At 43.7% G+C, this 23289-nt stretch overlaps 1 protein-coding gene across 1 annotated transcript in view; it reads left to right on the forward strand.

The window, feature by feature from the left end:
- Positions 1–23289, forward strand: part of MICU1 (mitochondrial calcium uptake 1) — a 379328-nt gene that overhangs the window by 336125 nt on the left and 19914 nt on the right. The window contains exon 11 of the mRNA XM_068257773.1: positions 12382–12471. Within this exon, the coding sequence (XP_068113874.1) occupies positions 12382–12471 (90 nt within the window). The remainder of the gene's footprint in view (positions 1–12381; positions 12472–23289) is intronic.

The following is a 23289-nucleotide window of genomic DNA, read 5'->3' on the forward strand; positions in this document are numbered from 1 at the left end:
CGTCCTTTCAGAAGAGGTGTACAGTGAGCGGTGTGGGAGCGATGGGGGCGGAGAAAAGGGGCGGCACAGACAGAGAGCTTCTTCCTCCATTTGAATGCCGCTGAGCGCTTCAAGCCTAGAAAGGTGAGCATGCTGCCATTCCCAGTCACCAGCCATAGCAAGGAGACAATGCTCTGGGAACAGTTAAAAAGGCCGTTTCCAGTAACGGCCTCACCACCCTCCCTTCCCCCACAGCAGCGTAGCACTAGTAGCAGGCTCTTTACCTCCTTCCATCTGGGACAGCAGTATGAGGATCTGCTTCCACTCAGAGCATCCAGCAGAAGCAGAGGGGGAAGTTACTGCAAAAGTACTGCTCGGTGCTGGACTCATTTTTGCTTTGTAAATTGAAACCGGCACTGAGCAGCACTTTCCATTGCCACAATTTCCCTTCTGCTTCTGCTGGATGCTATGATCGCATGCCATACTATTTTTAAGCGGGCCCTCATGCTGCTGTCGGGGATGGAGAGGTAGAGACCCTGGTTATGCATATTTGTGTTACTTGCAGTGAGGTCAGGCGGAGTGGTGTGCATGCTGGGAACTTGCGTTTTGTGCTGCTGCCAAGTTGATGCATTTTGTGTGGAGCTGCTGCCAGATTGGTGCATTTTGTGTGGAGCTGCTGCCAAATTGGTGCATTTTGTGCGGAGCTGCTGCCAAATTGGTGCATTTTGTGCGGAGCTGCTGCCAGATTGGTGCATTTTGTGCGGAGCTGCTGCCAGATTGGTGCGTTTTGTGCGGAGCTGTTGCCAGATTTGTGCGTTTTGTGCGGAGCTGCTGCCATATTTGTGCGTTTTGTGCGGAGCTGCTGCCAGATTTGTGCGTTTTGTGCGGAGCTACTGCCAGATTTGTGCGTTTTGTGCGGAGCTGCTGCCAGATTTCTGTGTTTTGTGGGAAGCTGATGCCAATCTAATTGTGTTTTTGGGGAGCTGCTGCCAGATTTTTTTTTCCTCGGGATGGATTTTTTTTGTGTGTGGGGGAGGGGGGGTCGGCCCTTTACTATGTAGTCTGGAAAAAATGTGGCCCTCCATGCCCGTGAAGTTGGACAGCACTGCACTAAGAGACAGCACCGGGGGTGGCGGATGCGGCATCACAAGGCCGATTCCTGCAGGATTTCATGCTGAAATCGATCGGGAAGCAGCCTGCAGTGTATGGGCAGCCAACAGATCTCTCTCTGATCAGATTCGACCAGAGAGGGATCTGTTTCTTGGTCGATTTGCCCATACATCATGTTCAGTTTTCTATACATCCGTTTTCTATGTCAGTTTTTCTATGTCAATTGAGAAATTAGTAGATTAATGATGGTTTTTCTTTTAAATTGAAAGTGTTCTCCGAAATTACCTTTTAATTTTTTTATCAAACTGTTAATTTCCAGTCCTGACTGTAAACCTTTTGTTTTCTGGTCTGGAATCTGCCTAGCACTGTGTTTTATATAGACTGCCCCCTTCCAGTATGGGTAATTATCTGCAGAGCAGGAACAATTGCTGGGTGACTGGCAGTAGCTCTGAACCGCCTATTCTTAGCAGAGTCTTTGGTGATCAGTATGGACTAGCAGAGGATTTGAATGCATGTATACAAGGTAGGCAACTTGAAATAAAACGCACCATTAATACTAACAGAATGTAAATGTGAACTGAAATGTGAACAAAAGTGGAATTTCACTTAAGACAGATTTTCTTTAAGAAAAGCCAGTGTGTGGGTGGCAAACTAAGTGCTTATGAGTTGGCGGAGTGTATATATTTATTAAAATACATAAAAATATGGATAGCATCCACAATCTCATTATGACAACACAGCTGGGTTAATCACAGTACAACACTTTACAGAGCTTGGATGGCAACCCAGTGATCAAGTCTCTCTACCAGTAGGTTGCCAAGTCTCCAGGGATTTATGGAGGCGTTAGGTAAGAAATAAATAAGCAAATAACTGTGTGTGGGCGCCATCTGCTGGAGTAACAGTGGTAATGCTCCCTCAAAGGTGTTTTTCCATTGGGTTCGTTTCCATCAGATTTTTTGGGATTGCATGCGCTCTGTTGTTCACAAATGATTGTAATGGAAATCGCTCTGCCCTTCCACTGATCTGATTCTATCTTTACCTATATGCAAAAATAGTGCATGCTACTTATTTCCTGCGTTTGTGTTAAAGACAGTGTTGCGCGTTCCCAAGAAAATTGTGTACCGAACAGATGTTATGCAGTATTGTAGCCATGATTTTGTTTATTTTTTCTTCTTTACTAATGAATCATTGAAAATGTGTTCGCACCATGAAAACAACTGATCATGCGAAAATTGCACTAAAACGTGCAAAAAAGCACCAAAAAAAGAATGTTTGCCTTCACATTTCCTGCCTGCCAAGTTCAACTAACTTCTTACTGATGCTGACTTTTAGGCTATGTTCACATTATAAATTGCCAAGCACTATCACACGCGCTGAGCGATTTATTGAGTTTTTTTAAAGTGCTCTTCCCTGTGATTTGCGCTTAGTGCTTTTGTAAGCGCATTTGCTGAGCGATTGTTTTTTTCAGGAAGTGAACAATTTGACCCGTAAATTAATAAATACAATGTATTTATTCATAAAAGCATTTGGGAAATCGCAATACAAATTGCTTCCATATACCTTCCATTATAACAAAAACACTCAGAAAATGGTACATGTAGCGCGTTTGCGATTGGAAGAAAATTTGAAACGCTCATGTGTGAAATGCTCATAGGAAATCATTGCGCAAGTGCTTTTAGATCGATTTAAAAAATCGCCGGCGCTTAAAAAAAATCCACAAACGCTCATAGTGTGAATGAGCCCTTACACAGTAACTGTTTTCATTCTTCCTTCCTGCCAAATTTCAAATACCATATATACTCGACTATAAGTCTAGAAATTTAGGTCTGACTCACAAAATAAATGTAATGGGGGTGGACTTGTACATGAGTTGGACCTAAATTTCACAGCCAAGGGACCTCTATCTCTACCTTTGCAGAGCGAGCCGCAGAGGCCGGCATGCTTTATAACTACCCTCCCACCTACTTTTTTTTTTCTTGTAAAAGCACTATTTTGTATACCTTTCTTTTGATATCCAAAGGTTTTAGAGGCATCCATTGCCTTTGAAACACTGACATTTTTACCAGCCAATGGCTGCAACACTGAGCACACTGTATGTACTATTAGTGGCATTTCCATTTGCACTTTCTTGATCAAAGAAATGGCAAAAAAAACACAGGTCTGAATGTCCTAGGCAAAACAATTACAAATTAATGGGCAGGGGGAAAGCTAATGGGCTGCAGTGGTTACTAAGGAGGGAGAGTGGATAATTGCTGCAATTGGGGACCTGGAGGAGTTAGTGGGTGCGTTTAAGGCCCAGAAGGGGTTAATGACTAATACTTTATGCAGTGCATTCATTTACCCCTCCTAGTCCCCAGTGCAGCTATTATTTCCTCCACGTCCCCAAATGCAGCCATTAACTTTTCTGGGTAGACTTGTACTCGAGTCAATAAAAATTCCAGCTTAAGAAGGTCATACAGTATATTAAAGTTGACGTATGCACAAGGTTGACTTATATTTCAGGATATGGTACTTTTGGTCTGCTCCATTGCAAATTCTCTAATATGTGCTTTCTGCCAACCAACTTTTTCATGGCTTTAAAATCTCTGCCTCTCTAGGGTTACCTGTCCTTTTGTGTTGAATATTCATAATCCTTCTAGGGGGCCTTGCTTCTGTAGGGAAACAATTTTTTTAACTACATTCTTTGTTTGCTACATAATGTGTTATCAATTAAAAAGTGTACAACAATGTAAAAAAACATTGTACTGTTACCAATCATAAGACTACTGTATTTTGGACCATGAGATGCACCTGACCATAAGACGCACCAAGGTTTAGAGGACAAAAACCAGGGGGGAAAAAGATACATACTAAACCTGGTGTGTCCATGGTACAGGGGCATCTTGTGGAGCTTTCCTTATGTGGTCCAGCCTTGTCATTTACTTCCTCTAATACAAACTGTACTTGCAAAATCATTGAAGCTCACAAAGCAGCATCAAAAATGTTTGTTTCAGTGTCTGAATAACAAGGTGCTTTAGCTTCACTAAACAATTATTTTTGTTTTTCGAGGGATGTGGGGCAACATCTTTTGCCATGAATGTGGAAGGCAACTTCAGGGAGCTGGAAATTTTAGCACCATCACAGCTACCAGGGTTGAGACGTCAGCCCTCCTCTCAACTTCTGCATTTCTATGAATGTAAATGACATTGCTTTCTGGGACCAGCATCATCCTTAGTCAGTATCAGAAAACTTAGGGCAAAATTCATAGGGCAAAAAGGAAGTCATAAATATTAACCTTTGAGAAACGTAATAAGGTACCTTCATTTTTGATAAAAACGTTTATTTTAAGATGTTAGGACTTGGAATACAGTCAGCTATATTTTAGGACATGTTTCACTGCAATTATATATGGTATTGCTGGATGCTTAGAGCCAGTACAGCCGGGTCCTGTGCAAGCAGTACATGAGAGCTGGCTAAAGATCCGTGCGAACATTATGCTTGCTTCTCGCCATCATCTTCGTCAATCAGAAGCTTTGGCACACCAATAATCAGGTGGGGGGGGGAGGGGTGCAGCCACGAGAACCACCAATCAAAGCCACCTTCTGCTCTGTTTCCTGATTGGTGCCGATGGTCTTGCGGGCTGGACCATGGCACTGTAAATGGGGTCAATCACTGCACTCGGTTAGTAGCAATGATCTATCCGATGTCAGTGGGTGTTGTTCCTTAAAAAACAAAGGAACGACGCCCAATAACATCTGATAGGTCACTGCTACTAAGTCGTCTCCCCAATAACATGATTGGGCTAATGGTCTCCCCACAATGGACTTGCTGTGTGATACTGCATGACATACAACAGTATTGCCCTCCACTGACCATTTTCAGCTTATCTCTACTAATCTTCTCCCCCTTCGTGACAGCAGCAGCATACTGTCTATGTGTGTTTGCTGCTGCTCACTCTTGCTTCCTCCTACCAGCTGCAGGCTCACCCTACTTCTTCCCACTTCTCCTGCACACTCCATGTGGGAAGAAATTTAAAAAGCCTGGGGGAAGATTGTGGTGCAGCCACATAGGCCTCAGAAGTGAAAGGACGCTCATGAGGACTCTCTAAACAGGCCTATGTCTGCCACTGACAGTGTCTTATAAAGCTTTTATCATTGTTTTGCACGCAGCTGATTCAGTGATTTAATTGGAGAAAACATTTTCGGCTTTCTCATTGTGTGTTGGCTGTCAGTTTGTGCATTTTAATTGCATGGCTTCAGGAGGTTTACGGAATAGATTCCTTGCTCAATTCTGGAAGTTATGTTGGTCCCAGCAGCCAGGGTTTGAGGAATTCAATGTGCTTTCAGCAATCTTTTGGGGACAGGGCAGCCAGGAATCTGTCAGGAAATTGATCTCTGGTGTTAATTAATCCAGACCTTTTGTCTGGTAAATGTCAGTGGTATGTGTACATGCTCTGGTTTACTGATGTGTGAGATGAAATGAGTAAATGGAAAATCCACAGTAGGCCTTTTGTTGTCTACAAAACAGCAGTAGAGCAGTAAATATAGATCAGGTGGGATTTCTTTTCTTTCAGCATGCGTCTACTGTAAAAAGTTTAGTGAAACCAATTACCGTACTGTATGTAGTTTAATGATGGACTTGCATGTAGGCTTCCCTGTGGGACTATATGAGGTACTTCTCGCTGCCAATAGACCTTGTTATGTAGAAGAGAAGACTCTGATTGTGCACTTTAGTGAGGTAGAAAAGAAAGTACGGTAGTATTTGATTGTAATTAGTATTTTATCATGCATGCAGCAAACAGCTGAGTCAGACAGAAGACTGCATCACAGCAGTGTGTTTAAGAATGGTCTCTCTTTCAGGTGTATCTTAATAAATCAGAATATTAAAATTTAAAGCGTCTTCGGCTTCTATAACACTTCAGCAGTGCCATAGGCCACTTGACTTCATGCCACGTGTATTGTGTGCACACATGGACATACTTTTAAGTTGGCCAATATTTCTGTATTAAAATGGTCTTATGTAATATTCTTATCCTATATACTGAATGAGGGATGTAATTTTGCACGGACACACTGTGGCAGTCGTTGAGTGCGTGCGTGTAGGCTTTGGACTAAGGCATTCACGTTGTTGGTGGCAGTTCAGGTGTGCACGCACACAGGCTTTGGGAGGAGGTGGCGTTCACATTGCTTGCGGCGGTTCTGGTGTGCGTGCATGTGGACCATTGGGTTGAGGTTCCATTCATGTTGGCAGTTCAGGTGTGAATGCACAGGCTTTGGTGTGCACACACACATGCTTTGGGAGGCGCTAGTCTTTGGGCAGAGGTAGCGTTCACCTTGCTTGCGGCGGTTCGGGTGTGCGTGCATGTGGACCATTGGGTTGAGGTTCCGTTCATGTTGGCGGTTCAGGTGTGAATGCACAGGCTTTGGTGTGCACACACAGGCTTTGGGAGGCGTTAGGCTTTGGGCAGAGGTGACGTTCACCTTGTTCGCGGCGGTTCTGGTGTGCGTGCATGTGGACCATTGGGTTGAGGTTCCGTTCATGTTGGCGGTTCAGGTGTGAATGCACAGGCTTTGGTGTGCACACACACATGCTTTGGGAGGCGCTAGTCTTTGGGCAGAGGTAGCGTTCACCTTGCTTGCGGCGGTTCGGGTGTGCGTGCATGTGGACCATTGGGTTGAGGTTCCGTTTATGTTGGTGGTTCAGGTGTGAATGCACAGGCTTTGGTGTGCACACACAGGCTTTGGGAGGTGGCGTTCACGTTGCTTGCGGCGCTTCGGGTATGCGTGCATGTGGACCATTGGGTTGAGGTTCCGTTCATGTTGGTGGTTTAGGTGTGAATTCACAGGCTTTGGTGTGCACACACAGGCTTTGGGAGGTGGCGTTAGCGTTGCTTGCGGCGGTTCGGGTGTGCGTGCATGTGGATCATTGGGTTGAGGTTCCGTTCATGTTGGCGGTTCAGGTGTGAATGCACAGGCTTTGGTGTGCACACACACATGCTTTGGGAGGCGCTAGTCTTTGGGCAGAGGTAGCGTTCACCTTGCTTGCGGCGGTTCGGGTGTGCGTGCATGTGGACCATTGGGTTGAGGTTCCGTTCATGTTGGCGGTTCAGGTGTGAATGCACAGGCTTTGGTGTGCACACACAGGCTTTGGGAGGCGTTAGGCTTTGGGCAGAGGTGACGTTCACCTTGTTCGCGGCGGTTCTGGTGTGCGTGCATGTGGACCATTGGGTTGAGGTTCCGTTCATGTTGGCGGTTCAGGTGTGAATGCACAGGCTTTGGTGTGCACGCACACATGCTTTGGGAGGCGCTAGTCTTTGGGCAGAGGTAGCGTTCACCTTGCTTGCGGCGGTTCGGGTGTGCGTGCATGTGGACCATTGGGTTGAGGTTCCGTTTATGTTGGTGGTTCAGGTGTGAATGCACAGGCTTTGGTGTGCACACACAGGCTTTGGGAGGTGGCGTTCACGTTGCTTGCGGCGCTTCGGGTATGCGTGCATGTGGACCATTGGGTTGAGGTTCCGTTCATGTTGGTGGTTTAGGTGTGAATTCACAGGCTTTGGTGTGCACACACAGGCTTTGGGAGGTGGCGTTAGCGTTGCTTGCGGCGGTTCGGGTGTGCGTGCATGTGGATCATTGGGTTGAGGTTCCGTTCATGTTGGCGGTTCAGATGTGAATGCACAGGCTTTGGTGTGCACACACACAGGCTTTGGGAGGAGGTGGCGTTCACGTTGCTTGCGGCGGTTCGGGTGTGCACGCATGTGGGCCATTGGGCTGAGGTTCTGTTTATGTTGTTGGTGGCAGTTCCGGTGTGCGTGCACAGGCTTTGGAAGGCGGTAGGCTTTGGGCAGAAAGTAGCCTCAATGATTTATTGAGCTGTACCTGTATAGCCCTTGATGGTAAGCAGAAGGCTAATTATGCACTAGCCAGTATCAACTGTTGTACAGTGATTGGTATTCTCTGATTATAGACACCACCACATAGAATCTAATTATGTACCATACTGCAACCTCCAATTAAAAGAAAACCAAACAGGATTGTCCAGTCTTGATGGTGTTGTGCTCGTTGTGCTCCTCAGAGCAGTAGAAATAGTAGAAAGTATTTTTGCCAGCCAGTCTGATTACATTTTCAATCCCGTCTTGAAGTATTTGGATTTTTGACAGATTGAAAAATGACTGAACTGACAGATTGGAGCAGATTTGATCAGAATGTCCACTGTAAAGAATAGCTGCACCTGTGGAACAAATGACTTGAGTTATAGCAAATCTGCCCATCATACTAAAGATCAATTCTACACACTTTTACATTGCTTTTTTTTCACTATGGTTTTGGATGTCTAGTTTCTTTTCCTCACATATGCCCATATTGCTCTGCTGATATTTTGTGTGTAATACTGACCCTCTAGTAGACATAGAAGAAGAGAGAACTCAAGCAAGGTTAACATTCAGTACATTGCCTAAAATTATTATCTAATCTGCTATTTTACAGCTGTGACCAAAGTACGCAATGTACGTATTCAGGTGCAGAGCTCAAGATAGTTTTTGGTTAATAACGCAACAAAGACACCCTCATCCTTTTAGAGAGGAACTGTAACCAAGGATTAAACTTCACCCCAATCAGTAGCTGATACACCCTTACCCACGAGGAATCTTTACCTTTTTTTGAATAGATCGGGGGGTCTGTATGGCTGATATTGTGGTGAAACCCCTCCCACAGTGTGATGTCAGCACCATCGTCCTGATAGTTTCCTGTCTGTGAACTTTGTTGCATTGTGGAAAATAACAGCGGTTTCCAACTGCCAAGCAAGTGTCCACCCCCTGTGCATATGTATATCTATAAAAAAAAATGTTTAGCCTATCGCCATGTTAGTGGGTACGGTTATACATAATGGCATTTGGTGCTGTCTACTTTTTTTTCTTGTCTGCCAGTTGTAAAGATGACGACGTGCATGGTGATTGTGGATCAAACAATATGAACAAATTACATGGCGAATATCAATCAATTCTTCATCTCTCTTCTATTTTTTAACATCTCACTTGGCAATATTGATTTATTTTACCCCATTTACGCTAAAGTTCCTCTTTGAAGGACAACTGTAACGAGAGGGATATGGAAGTTGCCATATTTATATCTTATTAACCTCCTGAGAGGTATGCCCGGACCTGTGTCGGGCATGCCGCTCGCTAGGCTCATGAGTCCCCCAGTATAAATCTGATAGATTGCATGCCTGCAAAGGGTTTAGCTAGCACTAGGCTAGCTAGTATAGGTGGCCAGCACCCCCCGATCCAACCGCTTATACATTACCCAGCCTGGCTCCAGCGATTGGCGCAGCCTCACCGCACAGCTCCGGTCTTCTCTATGGGGAGGATCATGACTGCGCATGATGTCATGTACGTTCCACCCCATAGAGAAGAGGCTGCGCCAATCGCTGGAACCAGGCTGGTGTAATGTATAAGCATCTGGATCGGGGGGTGCTGGCCACCTATACTAGCTAGCCTAGAGCTAGCTAAACCTTTTGTAGGCATGCAATTTATTAGATTTATATGGGTGACTCTAAGGCTGCAAAACCTCCTGAACGGCGAAATGCTCAGGAGGTTAAACAATACCATTTGCCTGGTAATCTATTTTGGCTGCGGTAGTGTCTGAATCACACGAGAGACAAGCTTGCAGCTTGTCAGATCTGACAATAATTTCAGAAACACCTGATCTGCTGCATGCTTGTTCAGGGTCTTTGGCTAAAAGTATTAGAGGCAGAGGATCAGCAGGATAGCCAGGCAATAGGTATTCTTTAAAAGGGAATAAATCTAGCAGCCTCAATATCCCTCACGTTACAGTTGTCCTTTATGCCCTGTCCAAACATAAGGAAGTCTGTAACAGCAGTTTGTAGCTGGCTGTAATACATGCCTATACATTAAAAGGCTGCTGCTTATACGGTAGCAGTTCCACCCAATAATACTAGCAGCACGTCGCTGGAGATTTGTAGCTTTTATATATCTCTGTATGTGACAGAGCCCTAAGATAAGATTGTTGGCATATACAATGTCTTCTTATGTAAAATAATATTGTTATTACCATTATAATTTATTCATGTTTATTACAAGAAAAATAGACACTATTTTCAGAAAATAAGTATGGCGAATAAACATTTTGCCATGAATTTGTCCCCTGCCGGTGTGACTGCTTTACTTTGTCAGCTAAGTAGTTCATATTCCTAAAGGTGGCCACTAACGGTCCAATTTGTAGTGAAAAATCGTTCGAGCGATCAGAAATTCTGATCGGATTGGTTGAAACTAATCTCAGTTGATGGGCACAATCGATTACAAACGATTATAACAATAGTCGTCCGATTGGATTTTTGTCAAACCAAAATTTGGATTTTCTTGTTGGTTCTGATAGATAGGAAGCAAAGATTGTTTCGTTGATGGTGTAGTGAAAGATTTTTCGTCCGATCAGAATTTCTGTCATCGCTCGAACAATTTTTCACTAGAAATTGGACCGTTAGTGGCCAGCTTAAGGGAAAGTGCCAGACTTGACAGTTGAGTACTGCATTGTATGGTTCTCATTGTAGCTGTAGGGCTGGTTCAGACGTGCATGTGTGGCTGGCATGTTTAGCCGATGCTAAATGCTTTTCTGTAACTGGGGGAAAAAAAGGGTTTGGCATTTGTTCTCATCGTTCCATCGTCACATTGCGTTTTGAGCCCTATAGTGAACACAGAACCGCCTAATGCAACCTCGCTGAATGCTATACGAAGCGTCTCAGGAATTTCCATCATTTGCAATGTTCGCAGAGTTGCTGGTAAAAGGCAGGAAACCCGTTGAGATGAACACTCCCATTCATCTCAATGTGGGTGTCGGTTGTTCCCGGCAGAAACATGCTCACACAGCCGCCAGCAAAAGCCCATGTGAACCAGCCCTAATTCTTACTACATAGCAGCAAAACAAGACTTCTTTAACTTGCATGGCTGTCCTGTCAATCCACCAGGTGGAGCACAAAACAAATATCATACAGTACTTCCATGTTTGATTTTTATAATCAGATTAAAACATGAATCGGTACATTAAAGAGACACTGAAGCAAAAAAAAAATTATGATATTATGATTTGTATGTGTAGTACAGCTAAGAAATAAAACATTAAGATCAGATACATCAGTCTATTTGTTTCCAGTACAGAAAGAGTTAAGAAACTCCAGTTGTTATCTCTATGCAAACAAGCCATTAACTCTTCGACTAAGTCTTAAGGTAGCCATACACTGGTCGATTTGCCATCAGATTCAACCAACAGACAGATCCCTATCTGATCGAATTTGATCAGCGAGGGATCGTATGGCTACCTTTACTGCAAACAGATTGTGAACCGATTTCAGCCTGAAACCGTTCACAATCTGTGGTGGTGCTGCCGCCGCCGCTTCCCCCCATCCCGCATACATTACCTGCTCCGCCGGCGCAAGTCCCGGGTCTCCGCTCTTCTTCTCCGCTCTGGTCTGGTCTGGTCTCCGGCATGCTTCCCTTCTTCCTGTCTGGGGGAAGTTTAAACAGTAGAGCGCCCTCTACTGTTTAAACTTCCTGCCGGGACAGGAAGAAGGGAAGCATGCCGGAGACCAGAGCGGACCAGAGCGCAGATGAAGAGCGGAGACCCGGGAGTCGCGCCGGCGGAGCAGGTAATGTATGCGGGTCTATTGCGTCGGTCGTCGGGCACTCGAACGCCGCTAGCGATGCGCTCTTTACCCACGGGCGATCGACGGTTATTTTCCGTACGGCGCGATCGACGGGATCGGACGGAATGGATTAAAATTCGGCATGTAGCGCGAACGATTGGCAGCAGATTCGATCCCAGTGATCGAATCTGCTGTCGAAACGGCGGCAAATCGGGCCAGTGTATGGCCAGCTTAAGTCGTGGAGAGGGCTGTTATCTGACTTTTATTATCTCAACTGTAAGTGAACTGTTTACTTTTTCTCTGCTAGAGGAGAGGCCATTACTTCAAAGACTGTTCTGAAAGACTCATTTTGAATGCTGAGTGTTGTGTAATCTGCACAGAATATAGAATGATGCAATGTTAGAAAAAACACTATATACCTGAAAATAAAAGTATGAGAATATTTTCTTTGCTGCTAATCTTCTAGTAATTATTCATAGTACACAACCAATTTACTATATCATTTTTTTTTTTCGCTTCAGTGTCTCTTTAAAGAAAAAAATGTACTAACTCTAATAGATAAAATAAAAATGGGGAAAAAATCACTATGTTCTCTTGAAGGAGCAAACTGCTGAAATTGTGTGTATACCATTATGATTCATGTGGTGTTTTGTTCTTTCCTAGTTACCATGCAGCAAGTTGCCAGGACAGTGGCTAAAGTGGAGCTGTCGGATCATGTCTGCGATGTAGTCTTTGCTCTCTTTGACTGTGATGGTGAGTGTGTGACCCTCTTTATATATTATTTGCTTTCATTTCTGACATCCTATGTGGTTGTACTCTGGGGAAATTTGGGAAATGTATGTATTCACTCTGTAGGGAAATAACAGCTCACCTGCCAGACCTACTTCATTACAATGTGCTCAGCAGTACCTTTCAAGAGTCCTTTTAATTGAGACCTCAGGGCTTTTCTTTTTCTTTTTTTTTCTTTTCTTTTTTAGTTCTGAAATTTCAGAAACAAAATTGGTCTTATTTATAATGAACCTAAAATATAACAAACCATGTAAATCTCAAAAGTTAAATGTACGAGAATGATGTAAGAGAGTGAGTAAATCTTTTCCCACATTATTTTACTGTATTTATTTATTTACAGGAACCTGAACTAAGGGCTTGCTCACAGTATGTGTGCGGCAAAACATGCGTATAACGCAATACACACCGTAGACAGTGGATTGGGATAAGATGATCTTTTACAATCCAGAGGTGTGAACATGTCCATACAGTTGTATGGGCAGTGTGTTTACATGCAGTAACTGGTTGCGTTAGTGCATGTAAACACATTTGTGATTTAAAACAATACAATTTTAGCCCTGAATGCCTTTCGAGGGGCTCTGAGACAGAGATGCTTGCTGCACATGACCATGTATTGTTGCAGAGGCCAAAGGATGACCTACCACAAAGGGTGACCTTAACTTACAACTAAGGGATCTGCTGTGGGACTGAATCAGTTTTAAGACACAGTCACAAGGTATTGGTTAGTAAAGTGCCCATGCACTGACTACCTGCTGTAGGTGATGTTGGGATGGGGAGCAGTTTGGACACATCATCAGGTTGGGACCAGCCTCCCAGCCTGTCTCTTGGGTCTGTCTGACACTATGGAAGATGAAGAGCCAGACCAGTGGTGTAGCCAAGCAGATATTGGCCCCGGTGAAAGTTTTACATTGGGGCCCCACAAGCACTCTATACATAACAATTGATACTGCACACCAATGGGATGGGGAACAGTTTGGTAATGATTACTACTATTTAAAGCAGGGGTCAGGAACCTTTTTGGCTGAGAGAGCCATAAACACCACGTATTTTAAAATGTAATTCCGTGATAGCCATACAATGGGCCTGATTCACAAAGCAGTGCAAACTGTTTGCACGCCAGTCAAAAGCCCTTTATCACGCCTAAACTCAGACTTTGCGAGCGATCACCAGCACAAAGCGGTGCTAACTCAGCGGTGCAAAGGTTATCACGCCTAAAGTCTTTTAGGCGTGATAACTTGGTTATCACCGCTTTGTGAATCAGGCTCAATGTGTTTTAAACTGAGACAGTAGGGCTCACGTCCCTGTTGCCATGGTGATGTGTATACAGTTGATCCTCTAAGCAGCGGCAGTGTCAGTCACGTCTTCAGCTTCTCTTGTTTTTCAGCAACATCAGCAATTTCCCGAGAGCCAGAAAAGAGAAATACCGACTAACAGCTTGTACAAATAGCTAGTTGACTTGGGGGTTGATTCACTTTGTTAGACGAGATTACCGCACTTTGGCCCAAAAGGCTGCCTGTGAGGTGACAGGCAGTCTATTGGCCCAATCAAAGTGTGGGGATCTCTTCCTACAAAGTCAATGGACCTGACAGGGTCCAGAGTGGTACAATTGGAGCAGCCGTTGTACATTTTGGGGTAGTGCGAGTAAGTTAGTAGTGCATTCTACAGCAGTAGCGTGCCTACTTTGAAAATGTTACTTGCGCTGCCACACTAAGCTGCGCTGCTTGAGCAGTGTAGTTTAGTGAATCAACCCCTACTGATTCGAATGTGAGCCAGATGTTGCCATCAAAAGAGCCACATCTGGCTCCCGAGCCATAGGTTCCCTACCCCTGCAGGGAATTATTATTACCAGCACAGAACCAATAGAGAGCTAATACTGCAGTTGAAGGAGGGCCCCTCTGGCCCAAGGGCATTGGTGCGTTCGCAACCTCTGCACCCCCTATTGCTACGCCACTGAGCCAGACAATTGTAGCACAGTAGCAAAGGTTCAGAACACTAAACCCAAACCATTAACAACGCCACTGGTTTTGCACATATGTTACTAAAGCCTTGTAAACTCTTATTTTCCTTGTTAAAGAGAACCTGTATCCCAAAAAGTTCCCCTGGGGGGTACTTACCCCGAGAGGGGGAAGCCTCAGGGTCCCAATGAGGCTTCACCCTCCCCTGTAGCTGCAGGCGGTTCAGCGCTGGCTCCCCCGAAGTGTCCCGGAATCCTCCCTCGACAAGCCTGACAAGCGCTGATTTATTTACCTTTCCTGGCTCCAGCGGGGGCGCTGTTGCGGCTTTCCACACGGACATAGGCAAAAATAGCCGATCCTGCATAGGTGCAGGAGAGCGGCCTAACAGCGATTGGCCTATCCCCGAGGCGGAGAGCCGATACTGCGCCTGGCATGGAGCCGGGAAGGTAAATATTTAGATCCCCACTGTTCGGGGAGATTTATCTCCGCCGCCGTGGGACTGAGGAGGACGGGGGAAGCCTCAATAGGATCCGGAGGCTTCCCCCACCCGAGGTGAGTACCCCCCAAGGGAGGTTTTTCTCAATACAGGCTTTCTTTAAAACAGAAGGTTATTGCAGGTTTTCACTTCCATGTGTTCAAATACCAAGAGCATATACATCACCTTTAAGTAGTGAGTAGAGCCTTTGCATCCCTGTAAGTCAAGCATATTTGGATTAGGGGTATGAACTAGATTCTCTAGGTATTGCTAGAGACAGAGTAGAGGAGAGGTTAATGAGCTGAGTGGCTTAGTTCAGTTGAGACTGGAGAGATGTTAAGGTAGCCATACATCTAGCAATTTGGCTGTACGATCGACCATTCGATTCGATCGTTTTATAGAATCGAGAGGGAATCAAGTGTGTTCCGGAATTCCTGATCGATGAAAAGTGGCTGATTTCATGTCGAATTGACCAACTTAGTCGATCAAGCAGGATGTAAGATATTGGTTGATCGCACAGGAATCGGCTACTCGCATAGGATATCGTGTGTAGTGTTTGGGTAACTAGTCGTTCCTTAATAAAGTCGATCGAATCAGAATCACTAGATGTATGGCTACCTTTAGTCTGTTGCAGTAGTCAAAATGGAAGATGACGAGGACATGAGCATGTATTTTAGTCACATTATAGGTGAGAAGAGTATTTATTATTATTATTATACCTATTATGTTGTTGTTTTATTTTTTTTCTTGCGGGGGGATGTTATTTTTTTGTTTTTTAATTATTAAAGACAAACCATGTAAGAACCATTTTATTTATCCAGATTATGGGGCCAAACTCTGGCAGATGGATAGAAGTACAGGTACTCCAGCAAACAGCATAACTAAGGGCTTATCTCCACTAGGTGCTGTGGCCGTTTCCAATTGGGCTGTGGTAGCCGTGCTGCTGCAAAGCCACGGCCCAAATTGCTAAGCAGAGCCATTCAGGAAACTGCAGCATACTGTCCCGAACTGCATCGCAGTGTTACTCGAAGGGCAAGCCATTGAAGAAATGGGCAGCACTTCCCTGTGCAGCTCACATGCGGGGAAACGCTGCAGATTGGCGCATTTGTCGCTAGTGGAAACTGCTCTTATTTATACTCATTAGGCCAGGCTTTCTCAACCAGGGTTCCCTAAAACCCCAGGGTTCCTTGAGGACTCTGCAGGGGTTCCTTGGCATTTTCCCCCATCGTGGGGGAAGTATAATAGAGCACACTATAATAGGTAGTACTGTAACAAGAAGCACTAAATTGGGGCATCAGGAGATGGTATAATGAGTGGCAGTGTAATGGGGGAGTGAAATAAACAGCCACACATACTTTTAAAGACCATGCCTTCTGCAAAATAAATGCAGGGGTTCCTCGAGACCAAAAAATTGTTTGCAGGGGTTCCTTGAGATCCAAAAGTTATTTGCAGGGTTCCTCCAGGGTAGAAAGGTTGAGAAAGGCTGCATTAGGCAGATGTTACTTCTTTAAAAGAAACCTGAGGTGAGAATAAACCGATGAGAACAACAATTGTATCTATCCTACTCCTGAAAATGACTTTTTTGAATTCCACAGTTTCATTTTGTGTATAAAAGATGAAAAAGTAGGTTTAATGGTTTATTGTCTCAGCAATATGACAGTCTTTCACACAGTCTTTCAGTGTCCCAGAACTAAAAACAGAATATCGTGCAAAAGTCCAATTACTTCAGTAATTCAACTTAAAAGGTGAAACTTATATATGAAATCGACTCATTACATGCAAAGTGAGATATTTAAGCTTTTATTAGGTATAATTTAGAAAATTATGGCTTAAAATTTATGAAAACCCCAAAATCATAATCTCAGACCATTACAATATTGTGAAAATGTTCAATAACTCATATTCTAGGCTGAAATTGGATATTCTAGGCTGAAAGTGTAAGACTCTAATCAGCTAGTTAATCCAAAACCCCTGCAAAGGTTTCCTATTTCATATATTACTGTATTTTTTGGACTATAAAACTCATTTTTTCTCCCCCAAAAGTGGGGAAAAAGTCACTGCATCTTATAATCCAAATGCAGGGAGATCCTGACTTGTGAACGCCTGCCAATACAAACCTCCAACCAGCCGCAATGTCAGGGACTCCATGTACTGTGTCTATGCAGAGGAGGACACGGGGACAAAAGGAGGACACAAGGACACAAAGGGACATAGAGGACAAGGGGGGCACAGAGGCGGACACATGGGGGACACAGGAAGACACAACAGGGACAGAGGAGGACACAGGGAGACACATGAGGTACAAAGGGAGCGTAATCCACAAGATGCCCCTTCACCAAGGATGCACCAGGTTTAGTATATCTTTTTTTCCCCTGGTTTTTGTCCTATAAACCTAGGTGCATCTTATGGTCCAAAAAATACTGTAGTTGAATAGTTTTAAGTTGAATTACTGAAATAAATGGACTTTCGCATGATATTCTAATTTTTCGAGTTTCACCTGTATATGAACTATTGACAGTGTTAGGGAGTCTTGCCCAAGGTCTCCTTACTGAATAGGTGCTGGCTTACTGAACAGGATAAGCCGAGATTCGAACCCTGGTCACCTGTGTCAGGGCAGAGCCCTTAAAGGACAACTATAGTGAGAAGAATATGGAGACTGACATTTATTTCCTTTTACACAATACCAGTTGCTTGGCTGTCCTGTTTGTCTATTTGGCTGCAGTAGTGACTGAATCACACCAGAAACAAGCATGTAGCTAATCTTGTCAGACACTTGATCTGCTGCATGCTGGTTCAGGGTCTATGGCTAAAAGTATTAGAGGCAGAGAATCAGCAAAGCTACCAGGCAACTAGTATTGCTTAAAAGGAAATAAATATGGCAACCTCCATATACCTCTCTCTTCAGTTGTCCTTTAAAGTGATCCCAAGCTGAAGCGGAGGATTATAATCAGATACTTACCTTAAGAGAGGGAAGCCTCAGGATCCTATTGAGGCTTCCCTCACTACTCTGTAGTCCCCCTTTGCTGAGCCCGCCCCCTCCACATTGGGGCTGCGCAGCTCCTCTTCCTATAGCATGGCTGCGCAGTAGCCACATGAGCCCCGTGGCTCTGGCTTACTATGCATGCAGATACTTAACCATACACTATCCAGCCACTGCTACACAGTAACTTGTTTATTTTATTACATAGCAAGGAAATGAGCAGCGCTACTTAAAAACAGACTAGTGCCTACCTGCAAAAGAGTGCAAGCCCCACTTGTGGGGTCGAATACACACCGAGCATACACATGACCTGTCTACCACTAGAGGAGGATGTTGGTTTCCATTAACAGCTTGCATGCAACCTATTAAGTACTCGTCCCTCCCACTGCGAAGAAGTCAATCCTCCATGGGAGGGGCCTAACACTAACTAAATCCTAACCTATGTATATGCATAGCCTGGGTGCGGCTAATCAAATAAAATTGAAAATTGCGCTGATCCACCTTTTGCGCAGTGTTTATTTTATTAGCTTGTACCTCACTTCCGGTACACTGTAAACATCTACAGATTGGTTGGCAATTAGCTGAACTGCTGGCTGGACTAAGTAGATTACCTGTTTTTAAAAGTCTCTTCTTCAGTTAAGTTACTTTATTTTTTGCTTTGGAATAATTATAATCACATAATGTACCACCTATGATGAGCTTTTACAAGGTCGGTTGCATAACATGCTGGTATGTAGGGCTTTTCCAGTCTTGTCTTCTGGCTGACTTTGTTCAGAGGACACTAACATAAATCTGTGATTGTGTAGGATTATAACACAGGCAGGTCTGTGCTGTCCTTGCAGATTTCAGGCCTGATAACTGATGTGCTTGCATCTCATCTGCTGTGTGGTGCTGCATACAGAATCTCAAGAATCCTTCAGGATCACTTAGCGGTTTTAAAAGAGAAACACCACAAAGCTAATATCATTAAGTGTTTTTTTTTTCCCCAGATACACCTTTGTCAGACTACATTACAAGACAAATACCTATCCACACACACCCATGATCCGTTATCCGTTATGTATTCCCTTTTCTGCATAGAAAATAAGTAAACCCTTTATTGCATACATTGACAGTGTAATGTACAGGTGGGCTAAGAGGGACAGTTGGGAGCTATGAGTACACTTTTTCCTTAGCTCTGTACACACAGCTCTTTGTAAAGCTGGGAGGACCCCACAGAGACCTGTTTTACTGTCTGACTTCAGAGCTTCTATTTTTCTCTGAGAAATAACTGCCACATAACAAAGCATGTAGCTTTCTTTTGTCTTGTATTTTTGACAAACTACTTCCATATGTGACAGTTTTATGAGGGCCTGATATCATTTATAACTTCTGGCAGCCAAGAAGACAACTAAATGTAGCAAAGGGTAGAAGGATATTTCAGACAAGAAGAATAAAGAGTTCAAGCAACAGCTGTGCCTGAATGCAAAAAAATAATAATAGTCCTTTGAGCGAGATATTGGATTTTTGGCAATGCCCTTTTGTTTGTCATCATTGAAAAGTGAATTTACTATTATTAAAGGGGCCCTGAGTGCTAATTAAAAAATGGAATTTGGACTTACCTGGGGCTTCCTCCAGCCCACTGTAACCCACAAGGTCCCTGGGTGTCCTTGTGTCTCCTCTTCCGGTCCCACTGGCGGCTCCGTTAATTGACGTCTTCGGCCTGAAGTCGGCCATGCGTACGCTACACGCCATTATGCTGCCCGGTGTGGGAGTCCTGCACATGCAAGGTTCTCTAAGACTGAACCGCGCATGCGCAGGACTCTCACACTGACGGGTGTCATGACGTGTAGCAGGGATGCGCATTGCCGACTTCAGGCCGAAGTCGCCGTTTAACGGAGCCGCCAGTGGGACCAGGAGAGGAGCCAGGAGAATGCCGGGGGACCTTGCGGGCTACGGGGGGCTGGAGGAAGGTAAGGAGGTAAGTCCAAATTCCATTTTTAAATAGCGCTCAGGCTTTTAAATAGATTGCATACTGTTAAAAATATTGTAAGCTTTGTAGTTAGAGTATGAGAGATATATAGCATAAGATTAAGGCTAATTCCACAAATGGTGCAGTGCGATTGTCTTGCGGCAGGAGATGCTGAGGCAGTACAATTGCACCACACCATTTCCCCTTACACATTACCCTGCGGCAGACTTTGCCGAAAGGGTAATGAGCATATCTCCGCCCTCCAAACTGTGACATGCCCAAGTTCATCACTGATTTTTAGCTGATCGCACATGCACTTAGGATTATGATTTGGGGCTGCTTAGCTATTGTATGTGAGGTAGTTTATTTCAGCACGTAGTGCTGAGCACCTTAGCTGGGTGCCGTCATAGCAGCAATGCTGTGCTGCGCGCCCCGCGTTACGGTAATTCAGGGCTCCTGCGGTTGACAGACCCTTAATTACATCTCCCTCGAGTTGCTACAGCTCGTAAGGGGAATAGTATTTAACCCACTATGAATTTTTCATTGTATCACATAATGCTTGAGGATAATTAGATGCCACGTTCCACAAGACTGAGGATCAACTCAAAGTGGACCTTGCAATTTGACAATGCATAAACAAAAAATCAGCTAAAAAATGGAAGGTTCTGGAATGGCCATGTCAGCTCCTGAATAGGAATTTAATCAATATTCTGTGGGGACATTTGGGCTGTGGGCTGTGCATAAAAAAAATAAATAAATAAAAAAGTAGAAAAGGGAAAAAAAATCCTTTAACACAGATAAAAAAAAATTGAATCAAGAATTAGGGGAAAAGTCATATGTTATTACATAATGTTCCCTTTATACTGTTTAATTAAAGGACTTCCGATGTGAGTATGATTACAGATTTTACTCACCTGGGGCTTCTTCCAGCCCTCTAGTAGCAGTCTCAGTCCCTCGGCGCAGCTCCGGTCCTCCGTGTTGTCCCGCTGGCCACCGGTGAAGATCGCGACCCCGCCGGCGGATTGGCTCTTCTGTGCTTGCACCCTCCCCCCACTCCACTCCAGATGATGTGGACACGCAAGGGTCTGCGGCCAGCGGCGATCTTAGCGGGACAATGCGGAGGACTAGCTGCGGCGAGGGACTGAGACTGCTGCTAGGGGTTGGAAGAAGCCCCAGGTGAGTAAAATCTGTTTAGCCATACTTGCATCGGAAGTCCTTTAAGATGACTATTAATATGACTAAATATGCTAGACAAGATAAAACACTTTACGTGCTGTACTGTGTGGCGTTCACTTCCTGGCAACAGGTACATAATAATAAGGACCATTTTGTAAATGTTAGGGCTCATTCACACTGTCAGTTTTGACGCAACGCACATAGTGTACAATCTACATGGCAACATGTAAGTCCACAGACTTTCATGTTACCATTCACAATACAGGTGTGTGTTCCCATGCGTTACGATGTAATACGATGTAACGCTCCTGGGAACATCGTACAACGCACACAATTCCTGAAGGGTTGGTTGCCGACGTTTGCGCTCCTAGTGCACCACAACAACATTCTGTGCGATGGCCGCACGATGGCAACGCATGCACGAAATCTCATTCGTATATGCGCTCTGTAGTGTGAATGAGCCCTACGGACAGGTAATTTAAAGATATCAAATAGCACAAGAAATTCACAAATGTGATAAATGGTGAGATTTGAATTCTTGTTTTTTTTTTTTTTTTTTTAATATTGTTCCCACCTTTTATGGATAAATGCAATGTTTTGGTTTTTCCAAAATAACGGCATGCCAGTTTTATTGGAAAAATTGTAGACACTTACCATAATTGGTTTAAAAATAACAAAGAAACTGATTCCAATTTCGCTGACAGCACATGATTAAATTACAGTGCAAAGACGCTAATTATAATTTAACCGTGCTCTTATTTACCACAACAATTTTCCTAATTAAAACTGTTTTGGTAGTTCATTGCAAATAAGCACCTCTTGTCATAGTTCGAACAATCCTTAATTGAGTAGCAGAAAATGATGTACAGTACGTAGAGACCGGTCTCTGACATTAATCTGCATAATGACATATTAGATGTTGGCAACTTTCTGAACCTTTTATAAATGACACTTTTCTGATGAATGCACTAAAAGCTATTGCATTGTTACTGTTTAAACTGAAGTTCTATTAGAGTTTTTCATCTTATAGAAAGCAATACAGTGTTGTAACACAAGATTGTGGGGAAAAAAATGAAAATTCATTGGCTGTTTAGAGATGGGAAAAAATGGAGAGGGTGATTCACTAAAGCAAGTGTATGAATAATAAAAACTGGCATATGCTCATTTAGTAAGTAAAAAAACACCATGTGCATGCACAGCATTCCACCGGCCAATTCGTTGAATGGAAGTCCAACCATTGGCATCACCACCGCTGACCAGAAGGTTAGGCTGTTTCTCTCATGCATTTATAGCATGGATTAATGGGGAAAACCTATTAATAACACCAATCAAGAGAAGGATATTCAAACACACACACAAGGTGCAAGTGATATGCATACAAAACTTTTATTCAACGATCAATAAACATATATTCTACACAAGACTGCTCAAGTTAAAATGATCCATCTTACTGCAGTTTGCTGTAAATGCAGATGATATGCATACAATTGATATGCATACAAAACTTGTTTTCAATGGTCAATCAACAGATATATTCTACACCAGTCTGCACAAGTTAAAAATGGTCTATCTTAGGCCCCATTCACACCTAAAATCGCTAAATGCTAGCGATTTGCTTTAGCGTTTTTCATGGGTGATTTTAATCACTGGACAAATTTGTGTTTTTGGAGTGATCGCAATTAGCGGTCCTATATACTGTATGCTAATGCGATTGCTCCAGAATCGCCAGAAAAATGCTGCAGGCTTTTTGCATTTCAGCTACTCGCTGCATATGGCAAAACACTTAAATGAGAACAGCCACATAGACTAATATTGCACACGCACTTTTCAAAACACTAGCGATTTCCAGCGATGCTGAAATCGCCTGAAAAGCGTTCTAGTGTGAGTGGGGCCTAACTGCAGTTGATAGACCATTTTTAACTTGTGCAGCCTGGTGTAGAATATATCTGTTGATTGACCATTGAAGCAATCATCAACTGCAGTAAGATAAATAATTTTAACGTGTGCAGCCTTGTGTAGAATATATATGTTTATTGATCATTGATTAAAAGTTTTGTATGCCTACCAATTGTATGCATATTATTTGCATTTACAGCTATTATCAACTACAGTAAAAGAGACCATTTTTAATTTGTGCAGCCTTGTGTCGAACATACAGTGGCTTGCAAAAGTATTCGTCCCCCGTGAAGTTTTCCACATTTTGTCACATTACTGCAACAAACATGAATCAATTTTATTGGAATTC

The sequence above is a fragment of the Hyperolius riggenbachi genome, chromosome 10 (assembly GCF_040937935.1).
Source record: "Hyperolius riggenbachi isolate aHypRig1 chromosome 10, aHypRig1.pri, whole genome shotgun sequence".
NCBI classification, from domain to species: domain Eukaryota; kingdom Metazoa; phylum Chordata; class Amphibia; order Anura; family Hyperoliidae; genus Hyperolius; species Hyperolius riggenbachi.